We start from the raw sequence: 12,586 nt of genomic DNA on the forward strand, positions 1-12,586 counted from the left end.
TGGTTTTGGGAGGATATTCCAGCTTTGGTGGCCTTCCACCCCGATCCCAAAAATACCCCATCCATATCCACATCCGGACCAAACCCTAGCCATTTTCCACTCCACTCCATTTCACTTCACTTTCAGTCCGCTCTGCCCAACTCCTCTCCAATGATCTTTCGCCATTTTCGGCATTTCGGGGCATCGGATCTATGTCCAATAACTTTGGATCCAACGACTGGACCTTATCCTCTGCATGGATGAGGAACAGATAGCTGTCCGACTGGCTTACCACCGGTTTCGGGAGGATATTCCTGCTTTGGTGGGGCTTAGAACCAGCAGCGGCAATGTGCCTGTTGGCGGCTCGAGCCGCGTGTCCGCTCTGAATCTGGCGCCGGCGAGGGCGGTTGGAGGTACATGTACACCCTTGAGGACTGCCCTGTGGCATCCGAGCAACCCCGATGCTAGGTCTTTGTCCCCATGCCGCCTGGCTTCGAGTCTGAGGTCAGTGGTGCCAATGCACATGACCAAGGATACTCCGGATGCTCCAGCTATGGCGGAAAAGCAAGGTCGCGGCATGGCATGCCCACCGTGAGAGGACGAAGGTGTGCCGCGTTAGGCCCCTATGTTGTCTTGGGAGCACTACCATCCACCAGACGGTAAGGGCGGCCGTGGATGAACTTGCTCTATAACCCTGTTTTTTTTTTATAATAGAACATATGCCTAATTAATTTTGGTAGTCTGATGGTATGTGTAATGATGAACTATGGAATACGTCGTTTGATCTATGTTGCATGAGATTATATGAATTTGAAGGTTTGAATATGAGGTGACGGTTGTGGACGCGGACAAGTGAGAGGTGCCCGGCGCTGTCTGCGGACTTCATACAGTAGGCCAAATGCAAAGTCCGATCTTATGGTCCGCCTACGTCACACTATGCTCTAAGGTCTACGTAAGACTTGATGAATGATTGAAGATGCTGCACTGGCGAGGAGCAGCCATAGAAATGGCCTTGCAGTGTAGTACACTGGCGAGATGCAGGCTCTGGAGCATGCATTGATCAGGGTGGAGGGGTGGTAGTTGCGTGTAAACTGTTGTACCACTATGTGCATTCATATCACTCGGTCAGCTGCACAGGTTGCTATTATTTGCGGTATAAGAAAAGGCACACGCACCCAGTAAAAACACATCTCGTCTTGCTTCTGTGCTTCCCCTCCCATTGTCACTCTCCCTCTGTTTGCTCGCGAGCTCTGCCCCCATTCCCCTTCTCGCCTCCGCCGTCCGTTGCCGGTTGATCCCGGCCGGCTCCCCCGCCTCCGACACCGCCTCGCTGCGAGTGACTACCGCGTCCGAGCTCCACCTGACGGTAACCCGGTCCTTTCGTCTTCTGTGCGCACTTGTCATTTCTCAACCATAGCATATTTCTGTCCCCAACGACTTTGACGGACTCCGGTGTCCGGTCAATCCGATGGTTGCGAGTGGCGAGAGCTTAGTTCCTCAGTTTATATGGTGCAGTCAACACATTGATATAGTACTTCTTGATCTTTAATCTCCCACGGCTAATTTCCACAGCAGTTTCCTACCCTTCAGCCTGAAATTACATCCGGCAAACTGGTTCTCATGCTTCTGTGGTCAGCACAAACTGTTTACTTTGCTCTTCTTTCACAAGCATATGTGAAAGAAAGTCTCAGTAGCATGACTCTCCGTGTCATTTTTACCCTCTTATTGTTGGTATGTTTCTGTGAATCTGATGACCGCCTCACACCCGCGAAGCCACTCTTGCCGGGCGACAAGCTCGTCTCAAACAATGGCATCTTCGCTCTAGGCTTCTTCTCCCTGGACCCGGAGAACTCCACCGCCGCAAACTCATATGTAGGCATATGGTACCACGACATCCCGGAGAGGACATATGTGTGGGTGGCCAACCGTGACAATCCTATCGGCAGCGGTTTGTCTGGGGAGCTGGTTCTCACCAACACCTCTGATCTTGTCTTGTCAGACTCAGAAGGCCACATCCTCTGGAGGACGACGAACAAGGTCACCTCCGGGGGTGATGGTGCCATGGCGCTGCTGCTGGAGGCGGGGAACTTTGTCGTCCAGTTGCAGAATTTCACGCAGATATGGCAGAGCTATGATCACCCGACCGACACCATCCTCCCCAGCTTCAAGTTGTGGGCAAACTACAAGACCCACACAGCAGTGCGTCTCGTTGCTTGGAAAGGTCCTCTGGATCCGTCCCCCGGGAAATTCTTGCTCAGCCGTGACCCCGGCACAGGCCTCCAGATCCTCACCTTGCGCGGGACTAGCAAGTACTGGCGCAGCGGGTTGTGGAACGGTGCACAAGCCTCGGACAAGAACGGATACATGTGGTCCCAGAACGTCGATGACGGGGAGACCATCTACTCGACGTACAACACGGGTAACAGCTCTGCCCGGAGATCGCACTGGAAGCTGGACTACAATGGCGACTTGATGCTCAGGATCTGGACTGGCCGGTCATGGGTGCCTCTGTTCAAGCGCCCGGATGATGGCTGCCGCCACTATGGCTCGTGTGGTCCGTTCGGCTACTGCGACATGTTTGACAAGATCAGCGGCGAGTGCAAGTGCCTCGATGGGTTCAGGCCGGCAGACGGCTTCAGCGCCAACCCCTCCCGAGGATGCGTGAGAAAGGAAAACCTGACATGCCGCAGCGACCATTTCTTGACTTTGCCGGAGATGAAGGTGCCTGACAAGTTTGTGTATGTGAGGAACAGAAGCTTCGAGGAGTGCACTGCTGAGTGTGAGCGTGACTGCTCCTGCACTGCGTACGCTTACACCAACCTGAGCAGCATCGTCGCAACTGGTGGCCCATCAAGATGCTTGATCTGGACAGGGGAGCTTGTTGACTCTGAGAAGGCCGGTATGCTTGGTGGCAACCTCTACATTCGGCTTGCTGGCTCTCCTGGTACGTATTGTGTCGTTACCACTGAACAAACTCATCAGTTGCATTTCTTCCAGAATTGTGTCAGTGCACATTTGTAACAGTCAAGCTAGCCAGTTACTTTTGCTGTCTGCAAATTTTAACTTTTGAAACAAAATCTGTAATTATATTGAGATCAACGTTTTAAATAATGGGATATGAGGAATAGTGGCAGCCTCACTAGCGTACTAAATGGCGCTATAGCGCGCTAAAGCCGCTAAGTTGTACACGACGTCGTTAGCGTGATGTCCCACCAAACACTATAGCACTGATATAGCATGCCATTTAAAACTTTGATGGATTGAGATAGATTTTCAATATCTGCTTTGGTATTATATAGGAATTCAAGTAAATTGATGCTATGTTATACTCATTGAGAAAAGGATAAATTCATACTCTCACATGTTATACTCATTCAATCTATGCTATCATCTCCTTCACAGAACACAGTTCTGCAGTAAACACCACGAAGAGCGGTGTCAGTGTGGTATTCAAGATCGCACTTCCAGTTATAACATTCCTGCTGACACTCACATGCATATATCTCGTCTGCATATGCAAGCAAAAAGGTAGAACAAGGGACTCCAGTTTACTCTGATATGATCTTTCATGTAAAAGTGTCGAGTATTGATGTTACTGATATTTCTGCAGGGATACAAGTAAACAAGGAAACCCTGAAAAAACCGGCCCTGAAACACCTGAGCACTTCGCAAGAAGTTTGGGATCAAAATTTAGAATTCCAGTCTATTATGTTCGAAGACATTGCTGCTGCAACAAACAGTTTCCATGACACAAACGTACTTGGAAAAGGAGGTTTTGGCAAAGTCTATAAGGTTTTAAAACTTTGACTTTGTCAATTAATTACAACATTGGAAAATCTGTTTCAATAATTATGAAATCACACAGGGAATACTAGAAGATGGAAAGGAAGTTGCTGTTAAAAGGCTTAGCAAGGGTTCTGATCAGGGGATAGAGCATTTTAGAAATGAAGTGGTTCTTATTGCCAAATTGCAGCACAAGAATCTAGTTAGACTTCTTGGCTGTTGTATTCATGAGGATGAGAAGTTGCTTATTTATGAATACTTACCCAACAAAAGCCTGGACCAGTTTCTTTTTGGTATGTTCTAAACTTCTAATCCCATACTATCGAAAGTAATCTCGAATTGACCAAGCAAACTTACTTGTCTGAACGGCTTATGCCTTGCACTCATGTAAATGCATGTCCTGTTCTTGGCAGATATTGCAAGGAAGTTTATGCTTGATTGGCCAAAGAGGTTCAACATAATCAAAGGGGTAGCTAGAGGACTTATGTATCTCCACCAAGATTCGAGAACGACTATAATCCATAGAGACCTCAAGCCAAGCAACATCCTGCTAGACGTGGAGATGAACCCAAAAATATCAGATTTTGGAATGGCAAGGATCTTTGGGGGCAACGAACAACAAGAAAGTACCAGACGAGTTGTTGGCACGTAGTAAGTACTTCTTCAACTAGTCCTTGGTCTGAAAATTTAATTTATAAGCCTGAAATAGCTCAAAATTTTCAAACAGCGGGTACATGTCGCCTGAGTATGCGATGGAGGGCATTTTTTCCGTCAAGTCGGACACCTACAGCTTTGGTATTTTGCTACTAGAGATTGTAAGTGGATTAAAGATCAGTTCACCACATCATCTTGTGATGGACTTTTCAAATCTCATATCATTTGTAAGTGTCACATACTGTGTTATGAAAAATTCTTCAGATTCTAATAACTCAACAAGAAATGCAGTATTAGCAAATATAAATTACAAATTTTGCCATTATGTTTCAGGCATGGAACTTGTGGGCAGATGGCAAAGTGGAGGATTTCGTGGACCCAGCCATCACGGAGAGCTACTCGCTTGATGAAGTGTCCAAGTGCATCCATGTTGGGCTCTTGTGTGTCCAGGACAGCTCCGGTGCTAGGCCTCACATGTCATCCGTTGTGTCCATGCTCGACAGTGAAGCCATGCCTCGCGCAGCGCCGAGGCAACCTATGTATTTCGCGCAGATAAATTGCGAAACCAGTGATGCGACAGAAGACCTGGAAAACTCTGCCAATGGCGTGAGCCTTACGGCACTAGAAGGACGATAACTGGCTCATGTAACTGTGTCATTCCTACTAGCTACTAAGATTTACTTATATTTGAAGGAATGTATTCTATGGAAGATTTGTGTCCTTCTTTTCCTTGTTGGCCATGGCATTAAGCCCACTTTTGTTGGGTTGTACCGTTGACATGGATTGAGAATTTTTTGTCAAATTAATTGAACGATAAGTGTGATAAATGCCTTTTCTTATTTTGGTATTTTTCTATTTATTTATCATTATATATACATGTTCACCCTTTTTTGCTATTTTATTTATTTTCTAAAAAATAATTGGAAACAATATTTTGGGTTAAGAAATTCTTTCATGTAGTTTAAAAAATGTTCAATATTTATTTAAACAAGTTCAGCCTGCATTCAGAAATGGTTCAGGTATATGAAAAAATGTTCGTCATGCATGAGAAAAGATATTCAATGTGTATTAAAAATATCTCAAAAGAGTGTATAAACAATCAACATGTATTAAAATAATTTCAGCTTGTATTAACAAAGTGTTGAACATAAATTTAAAAATGGTCATTGTGTTAATTAAAAAAATGTTTCATATGCATATGAAAACGCTCAAGTATGTATATATATATATATATATATGCATTTGCTTTTACATTGTTAGTAGTTAAATAAAACTAAAAAAGGGCAAACAAAAAGTAAAAAAGAAATGGATAAAATAAAAGGAAAAGGAAAGAAAAACAGGAAAAGAAAAAAAATAAAGAAATAAAACAAGAACAAAGAAATAAAATGGAAATAAATAAAAAAACATAGGGGGAAATGAAAAATAATATGTAAAAAAGAAACAGAAAAACATGAAATAAAAAATAAAATGGAAAGAGAGAAACAATATCATATAAAATAAAAGAAGGAATCGAATCAACAGAAGGTAAAAGCTGAAAATCAATGGTCTTTGGATGGTCCACACAGACGAGCAGTACATGGTCAACGCACAAAACCAAGAAAAACTTAGATCACACTGGTGACCAGTAGAGTAAGGTTTTGTTTGGCAGTAAAGTATTATAAAAAAAGGGAGTATTAAAAAATACAATATTTTATGGAAATCTAGTTTGGCATTTGGGAGCACATGCTCCTGCGCGTGAAAAATGTTCTTTTTTAATGTCACAAAAATCGGGAAGAAAAAATGTGTTCATGATCACATCCAAATACTACCAGCAAATTTTTAGGGGAAATGGTTAAGCATTATGACTTGTACAAAAAACAAAACAAAAAAATCAAACACCAAATGTTACTTTTAATTTTGTTTTTTACCAATAAAGAAGCGTTATCCCGTTTCGCATGAAAATTGTCAAGCAGGCTTGCTACACGAACATGAACATCTACAAAAAATTCAGATTTATTTATTTATTATTGTGAATTACATGTTTTTTCAGGAGCATATGCTCCCTGGAGCCAAAACTTTCCAATATTTCATGTTTTTTGGCACTCGAGTCCTATCTGCCGCTCTTTACGGGAGCCCCTATTCCTCGCATTCAGCGACTATAACTCCCGACTCGGGCAACCAATATGGGTCAGCCCACGCGCGAGCGAGGTCACAGTCTGTTTTTCTGTCTTTTTTTTTGACGTTTTACGTTTTCTGTTTTGTTTTTTGTTTTATTTTTGCAATTTCGTTTATACTCTCAAATATTTTATTTAAATATATATTGCAAAAAACTCACAAAACATTTCAAAAATGTTGGTGTCGGTGTACTAGAATAGGAATACCCTAGTATCCCGAACTTGTGCACGGGCAGTCGCAGCATCCCGCGGCAAGGCTTGCCGGGTGACCGCCAAGGTCCTCCGTGGTTCCTTTGGAGCCATTCAAGAACAAAGTATCCAAACCGAGACCCCGGCAAGAGGAGCTTGCCGGGAAGGCCAACCAAGGCATGGCGTTTAAGGAGACAAGACCCCGGCAAGAGGAGCTTGCCGGGAAAGCCACCTAAGGCATCTCAAGGAACTTGCCGCGGCGCGCCTCGCGTCCCGGCAAGGCCCGGTGAGCGACAAGCTCCCGAACGCGACAAGATAATGACCGCGGCAAGGCGCTTGCCGCGGCAAGCCACCACTTCGTGCACGCGCTCCAGCACATCCACCAACGTGTCGCTCTGGGACCCTTCCAGGCGTGCGTGGCGGGAGGCTGTGCAGCCAGCGGTGCGCAGTGGCGAGCGGCGCTGACAAGATTGCCACCGTGGCGAGCAGTGGCGTCCCTGACGGTCCCTTTTGCACTGTTTAGGCGACACAGACGGGCATTTAATGCCCTTGTCCCCTGCCGTCAGGGTTAGGTATGATGCACTGTAGCAGGGAGTTGTACCTACCGCAGCACCTTTCCATTTTACCCTTCGTCTCCGTTGCCACCTGTCGGTGACCCCTTGAGCATATAAAAGGAGGCCCATGCGCAACGTAGAAAAAAAGCTAGTTCACAGAACACTCACGCTCGGTCTCGTTAGCGGCTGGTGTGTACTGTAGCACTCCACGCTCCCGAGCAAGAACTCAATACAAACCACAAAGCAGGAGTAGGGTTTTACGCATCCGTGCGGCCCGAACCTGGGTAAACCGTTCGTGTGCTTCGCCTCGATCCGCTCTTTGCACGACCTCCGCCCCCGCCGAACCGAAAGGGACTCGGTCCGCCGGTCCCATAGGTGTTCGTGGATTAGTCCCCCGACATCTTTGGCGCGCCAGGTAGGGGGCGTCGAGGTTGTGTGAACCAGATCCGGCGTTCACGCGAGCGACATCTTCATCATCTTCATCGACATGCCGCCGAAGAAGAAGGTTTCGGAAGCGGCTGCTCCATCCGCGCCGAACCCACCACCGCCGGAGCAAACGGCTGATGGGGCAGACGCCGGCGGAAGAACGGGCGTCGACGAGGGAGCACACGGTGCTGCCAGGTCCAAGGACAAGGCTGCGCTACCCATCGACGGCGTAGCCGGCTCCCACAACGACCGGGCGCACTCCAAGACCTCGGCGTCCGTACATGCACCGCACCCATCTCAGGAGGCGCGGGACCGGCAGCGTCATGGTACTCACAGTACCATGCGTTTGCTGGACCAAGATCGAGCTGGTGGATCCCGGAGTGCTCAAGACCAGCATGCACGCCAACATGCTGGCACGAGCGAGGCACGGTCGCCTGGACGGGACACTGCTCCTTCTAACATGGTTAGAAGTCCGAGCATATCCCGCTCCTTGCACCGTTCGCCACCGCCACCCGCCGCTGCAGCTGAAGCTTTGGCGCGAGCTCAACTGCTTCTAGACTACCCTCCAGCAGCAGACAAGATCGACGATTGGAGGGCCACCATCCAGAGTCTCATCGGTTTTGCCAACGGCGACACTCAGCGGCAGCCGAGCACGTCGCAGCCGCAGCCAGTCAGCCAGGCACGAGCCGGTGGCGACAAGACCGGTGGGGGTGCAGCCTCTATGCACTCTCCACCCCGAAGGCCAAGATCGCCGACTCACTGGATCCACCTCGACAGCGACTCCACCGCATCATCAGATCCGCGAGCTCGTCGCGATCAGTGCCAAGTTCTTCAAGAACGACAACAAGAAGACGCTCGTACGCGCATCGAGCGCCGAAGAGAAGCGCGACGTCAATCAGACCAGCACGCTGGGCCCTCTGTCGACATGCATGCGCCAGGGGAACCAGGCGACTTGCCGTACGCGATAGGTTGCCCTGCGTTCACTCGTGAGCTGCGGCAAGTCCAGTGGCCCAGCATGAAGAATTTCAAGCCAGATGTACCAGAGAAGTACGACGGCAAGTCGCATCCGTCGGAGTTCCTCAGCATCTACACCATCGCGATGCATGCTGCCGGGGGACGGGACGACAAGATCCTTGCCAACTACTTCCCGCTGGTGCTCAAGCCCAACGTCATGTCCTGGCTCATGCACTTGCCAGACAACTCCATATCCTCCTGGGCAGACCTTTGCCATCAGTTTGTCGGCGCCTTTACAGGCGGCCACAAACCTCATGGCCAAGAAAGTGACCTTCATTTGCTCGCCCAGAAGGAAGGAGAGCCCCTGCGCAAGTACATTCAGAGATTCAGCCGTGTACAGCACAACATCCCAGATGTCCACCCTGCCGCGGTCATCAGCGCGTTCCATCAGAACGTGCGTAACCGCAGGATGCGGGAGGAGATGGCGATGTGCAAAATCAGAGACGTCAGCGAGCTGTATGCCCTGGCCGACAAGTGTGCACGTGCTGAGGAAGGGAGGAAACTCCCCGGAGAGAAGATCGGAGCAGAAGGATCTGACAGTGAGGATGCTGCCCCGGCAAAGAAAAACCGGCGGCGGAACAGGAAGAAGAAAGGCAAAGATGTGCTAGTCGTTGAGCAGTCCGGCAACGAAGGTGGCGCTAAGAAAGCCAATGTTGGTAGCTCCGGCAAGGAGGTTGCCGCATGCACCAACTGTCAGGCTGTGGCGGTCGCCGACAAGCAGGATGGCACCGACAAGCAGTACTGCAAGATCCACCGCACCAAGGGCCATGACCTCCAGAGCTGCAAGAAGGTCGTGCAGCTTGTCCAGCAGCAAAAAGCTAAATACGAGCGACGCGACAAGGAGAGGACCTAAGGTGGCGCTGGAGAATCCGGCAAGAAGCGCGCCGGCCGGGGAGGACGTCGCGGCAAGGCCAAGCAACGGTAAGGAGACAGACCTCCCCGCGGCCGCGACAAGGATGAAGACGACGACGACGACGAAGACATGGATGATGTCGAGACCAGTGAGTAGGAGTTCCAGAAAGCCACAGAAGTCTTGTGCGTTGACGGTGGTGCTTCTCTGCATACTTCGCACCGCCAGCTCAAGTAGTGGGTGCGGGAAGTCAATGCAGCAGAACCACCCATCGAATCACGCAAGCTTCTGAAATGGTCCAGCACGCCTATCATCTTTGATATTGAGGACCACCCTGATCGCACAACTGCGGTCGGGTGTTTGCCGATGTTGGTTTCACCAACTATCCGCAACCTCAAGGTCACTAAGATGCTAGTTGACGGCGGGGCCGGCTTGAACCTGATCTCCTCCGCTGTGCTCCAAAAACTCCAGATCCCTGACAGCGAGCTTGAGGAGACCGGCACATTCCAAGGAATCAACCCGGGAAGGAGCAAGCCGAAGGGGAAGGTCACGTTGCCAGTAACGTTTGGCAGCGAGCTGAACTTCAGGACTGAGAGGGTCACTTTTGACGTCGCCGATATTCCATTGCCTTACAATGGGATACTTGGCCGTCCAGCACTCGCCAAGTTCATGGCAGCCTCTCACTACGCATACAACATGCTGAAGATGCCAGGCCCGATAAGCGTCATCTCTGTCCCCGGCGACAAGAAGGATGCTCTTATCTGCGCCGACAAGATCTACCGGGAAGCAGCAGCCGCAGCAGATCGCGAGTCACTTGCCGCTGAAGCTCCCAGGGGGAAGAAGACCAGGTCCGGCAAGAGTTTTGATGCCCACTCCGGCAAGCGCACCTCTTCGGAGTGCTGCGCTGCCGTCGAGGATGCACCATCGAGCTCCACCGGCAAGTGTAAGAAGACAATGGCAGCTCCGCTAGAGATGAAGAAGGTGTCCGCCAAGGAGGACGGCACTGGTGGTACCTTCACCATCAGTGCCACTCTCGGCCCTAAATAGGAAAGCGCGCTCATTGCTTTCCTGCGGGCGAATGTCGATGTGTTTGCGTGGCAACCGTCTGACATCCCCGGTGTTCCCAGGAAAGTGATTGAGCACCACCTTGCCGTTTGTCCTCATGCGCGGCCCGTCAAGCAGAAAGTCAGGAAGCAAGCAGTGGAGCGCCAAGAATTCATCCCAGAAGAGATCAAGAAGTTGGAAGCAGCAGGCCTTGTCAGAGGAGTGCTCCATCCTACGTGGTTGGCCAATCCTGTAGTCGTGCGCAAGGCAAACGGGAAATGGAGACTTTGTATCGATTTTACCGATGTTAACAAAGCTTGTCCCAAAGACCCATTTCCTTTGCCGCGCATTGACCAGATTGTTGACTCCACAGCCGAATGTGATTTGCTTTCATTTCTTGACGCATACTCAGGATATCATTAGATCTTCATGGCAGAAGAAGATGAGGAGAAGACCGCATTCATTACTCCATGTGGCACGTACTGTTTCATACGGATGCCTTTCGGATTAAAAAATGCTGGTTCAACATTTGCAAGAGTAGTCCATGTCGCTCTTGAGCCACAAATACACAGAAATGTGGAAGCCTACATGGACGACATAGTGGTCAAGAGCAAGGACAGAGCAACTCTGATTCAAGATTTAGACAAGACCTTTGCAAATTTGCGCAAGATCAGCCTCAAGCTCAACCCAGAGAAGTGTGTGTTTGGAGTTCCCTCCGGCAAGCTTCTCGGATTCTTCGTGTCTCAGCGGGGAATTGAAGCCAATCCCGACAAGATCAAGGCCATTGAGCAGATTGAAGCACCAAAGCGCGTCAAGGATGTACAAAGACTTGCCGGTTGCATGGCTGCTCTCAGCAGGTTTATCTCTAGGTCTGCTAAGCGCGCCCTGCCATTTTTTCAAATTATTGAAAAAGGCAGGTCCAATGAAATGGACTCCGGAAACGGAGGATGCGCTGCAAGACTTGAAGAGATACCTGTCCTCCCCTCCAATACTTGTCGCACCTAGGCCACAAGAGAAGTTGCTGCTGTATGTAGCGGCAACCAATCAAGTGGTTAGTGCTGCGTTAGTAGCAGAGAGGGAGGCAGATGACGAGCCCGCAACCACGGCAAGCACATCCAGCGACAAGCAGGGGATGCCCTTACTTTGTTTCGAGTCCGCTCAACAACTTAAGTGAGCTGCGACTAGTTGTCGCGCCCTTACTTTGTTTCGAGTCCGCTCAACAACTTAAGTGAGCTGCGACTAGTTGCGACAAGGTTTCTTGTCGGCAGCAGCACCACCAGCAGGCTGCTGACGTCCCGCACTCAGCGCTCGCGGCTAAGGTGCCTGCGCCGGCAAGTTCCTTAAAAGCGTAGGGTAAAAGCATACAAAGCAAGGAGTCAAGTAAAGGGAATAACATTGCAATGGCTACCCAGAATAAAGTTATATTACAAAATAGCTTGTCGCAGCTCTAACAGATCATTTTCATAACTTGATCAACAGTGACAAGAAAAAGGAGGAAACGGGCGGCCTAGTCTGCGCGATCGCCCTCAATCCTCTTGATCCCGCTCACCTTGTCCACAATGGGTGCGACAAGGGCCTTGAGCTCCTCCAGATCGGCATCCGGCGGCAAGGTCCTGAGGACATTGGTGAGGCGGAGGCCCGGGTTGCGGAAGGCCACCTTCATCAACACCTTCTGAAGGGCTCCCGCGCAGATCTTGCGCGACTCGTCGGCCAGCTGCTTTGGGATCCTCTCCCGGAGTCGCTGGAGGGCCGTCGCCATGCCCTTGAAAACAAGACGAGCTTGGCGCTGGGTTGGAGGTTCTCGTCGGAGGGATACCCGAGATCCTCCATCCCCAGCTACGCCAGCTCCTTGTCGATGTCTGTGGCGACATTCACAAGACTCTCCGTCCAGTGCTCCACAGTTTCCCTGGAGGCATTTTGGGTGGCGGCAACATTCTCCA

At 49.7% G+C, this 12,586-nt stretch overlaps 2 protein-coding genes across 4 annotated transcripts in view; both read left to right on the plus strand.

Moving 5' to 3' along the window:
• Positions 1-2,092, plus strand: part of LOC119356965 (G-type lectin S-receptor-like serine/threonine-protein kinase B120) — an 8,098-nt gene extending 6,006 nt beyond the window's left edge. The window contains exon 9 of one of the 2 annotated variants that reach the window (XR_005172101.1): positions 1,979-2,092. The gene's annotated coding sequence lies outside the window, so the exon portion shown is untranslated. Of the gene's footprint in view, positions 1-795; positions 905-1,978 lie in introns of those variants that run through there. The other variant, XR_005172099.1, reaches the window with a different exon arrangement.
• On the plus strand, positions 1,566-5,243 carry LOC119356967 (G-type lectin S-receptor-like serine/threonine-protein kinase B120). Of its 2 annotated transcripts, none has more exons than XM_037623950.1 (7): positions 1,566-2,923; positions 3,382-3,507; positions 3,590-3,771; positions 3,845-4,055; positions 4,176-4,413; positions 4,490-4,643; positions 4,750-5,243. In XM_037623950.1, the coding sequence occupies exons 1-7, from the start codon at positions 1,600-1,602 to the stop codon at positions 5,050-5,052; spliced, it is 2,538 nt and encodes an 845-aa protein (XP_037479847.1). In that variant the 5' UTR covers positions 1,566-1,599; the 3' UTR covers positions 5,053-5,243. The 2 variants fall into 2 exon arrangements, with proteins under 2 accessions (XP_037479847.1, XP_037479849.1); XM_037623952.1 differs by having other exon boundaries at positions 4,490-4,577.
• The last annotated feature ends 7,343 nt before the right edge of the window (positions 5,244-12,586 follow it).

This window comes from Triticum dicoccoides, chromosome 2A (genome assembly GCF_002162155.2).
Source record: "Triticum dicoccoides isolate Atlit2015 ecotype Zavitan chromosome 2A, WEW_v2.0, whole genome shotgun sequence".
Classification (NCBI taxonomy): domain Eukaryota; kingdom Viridiplantae; phylum Streptophyta; class Magnoliopsida; order Poales; family Poaceae; genus Triticum; species Triticum dicoccoides.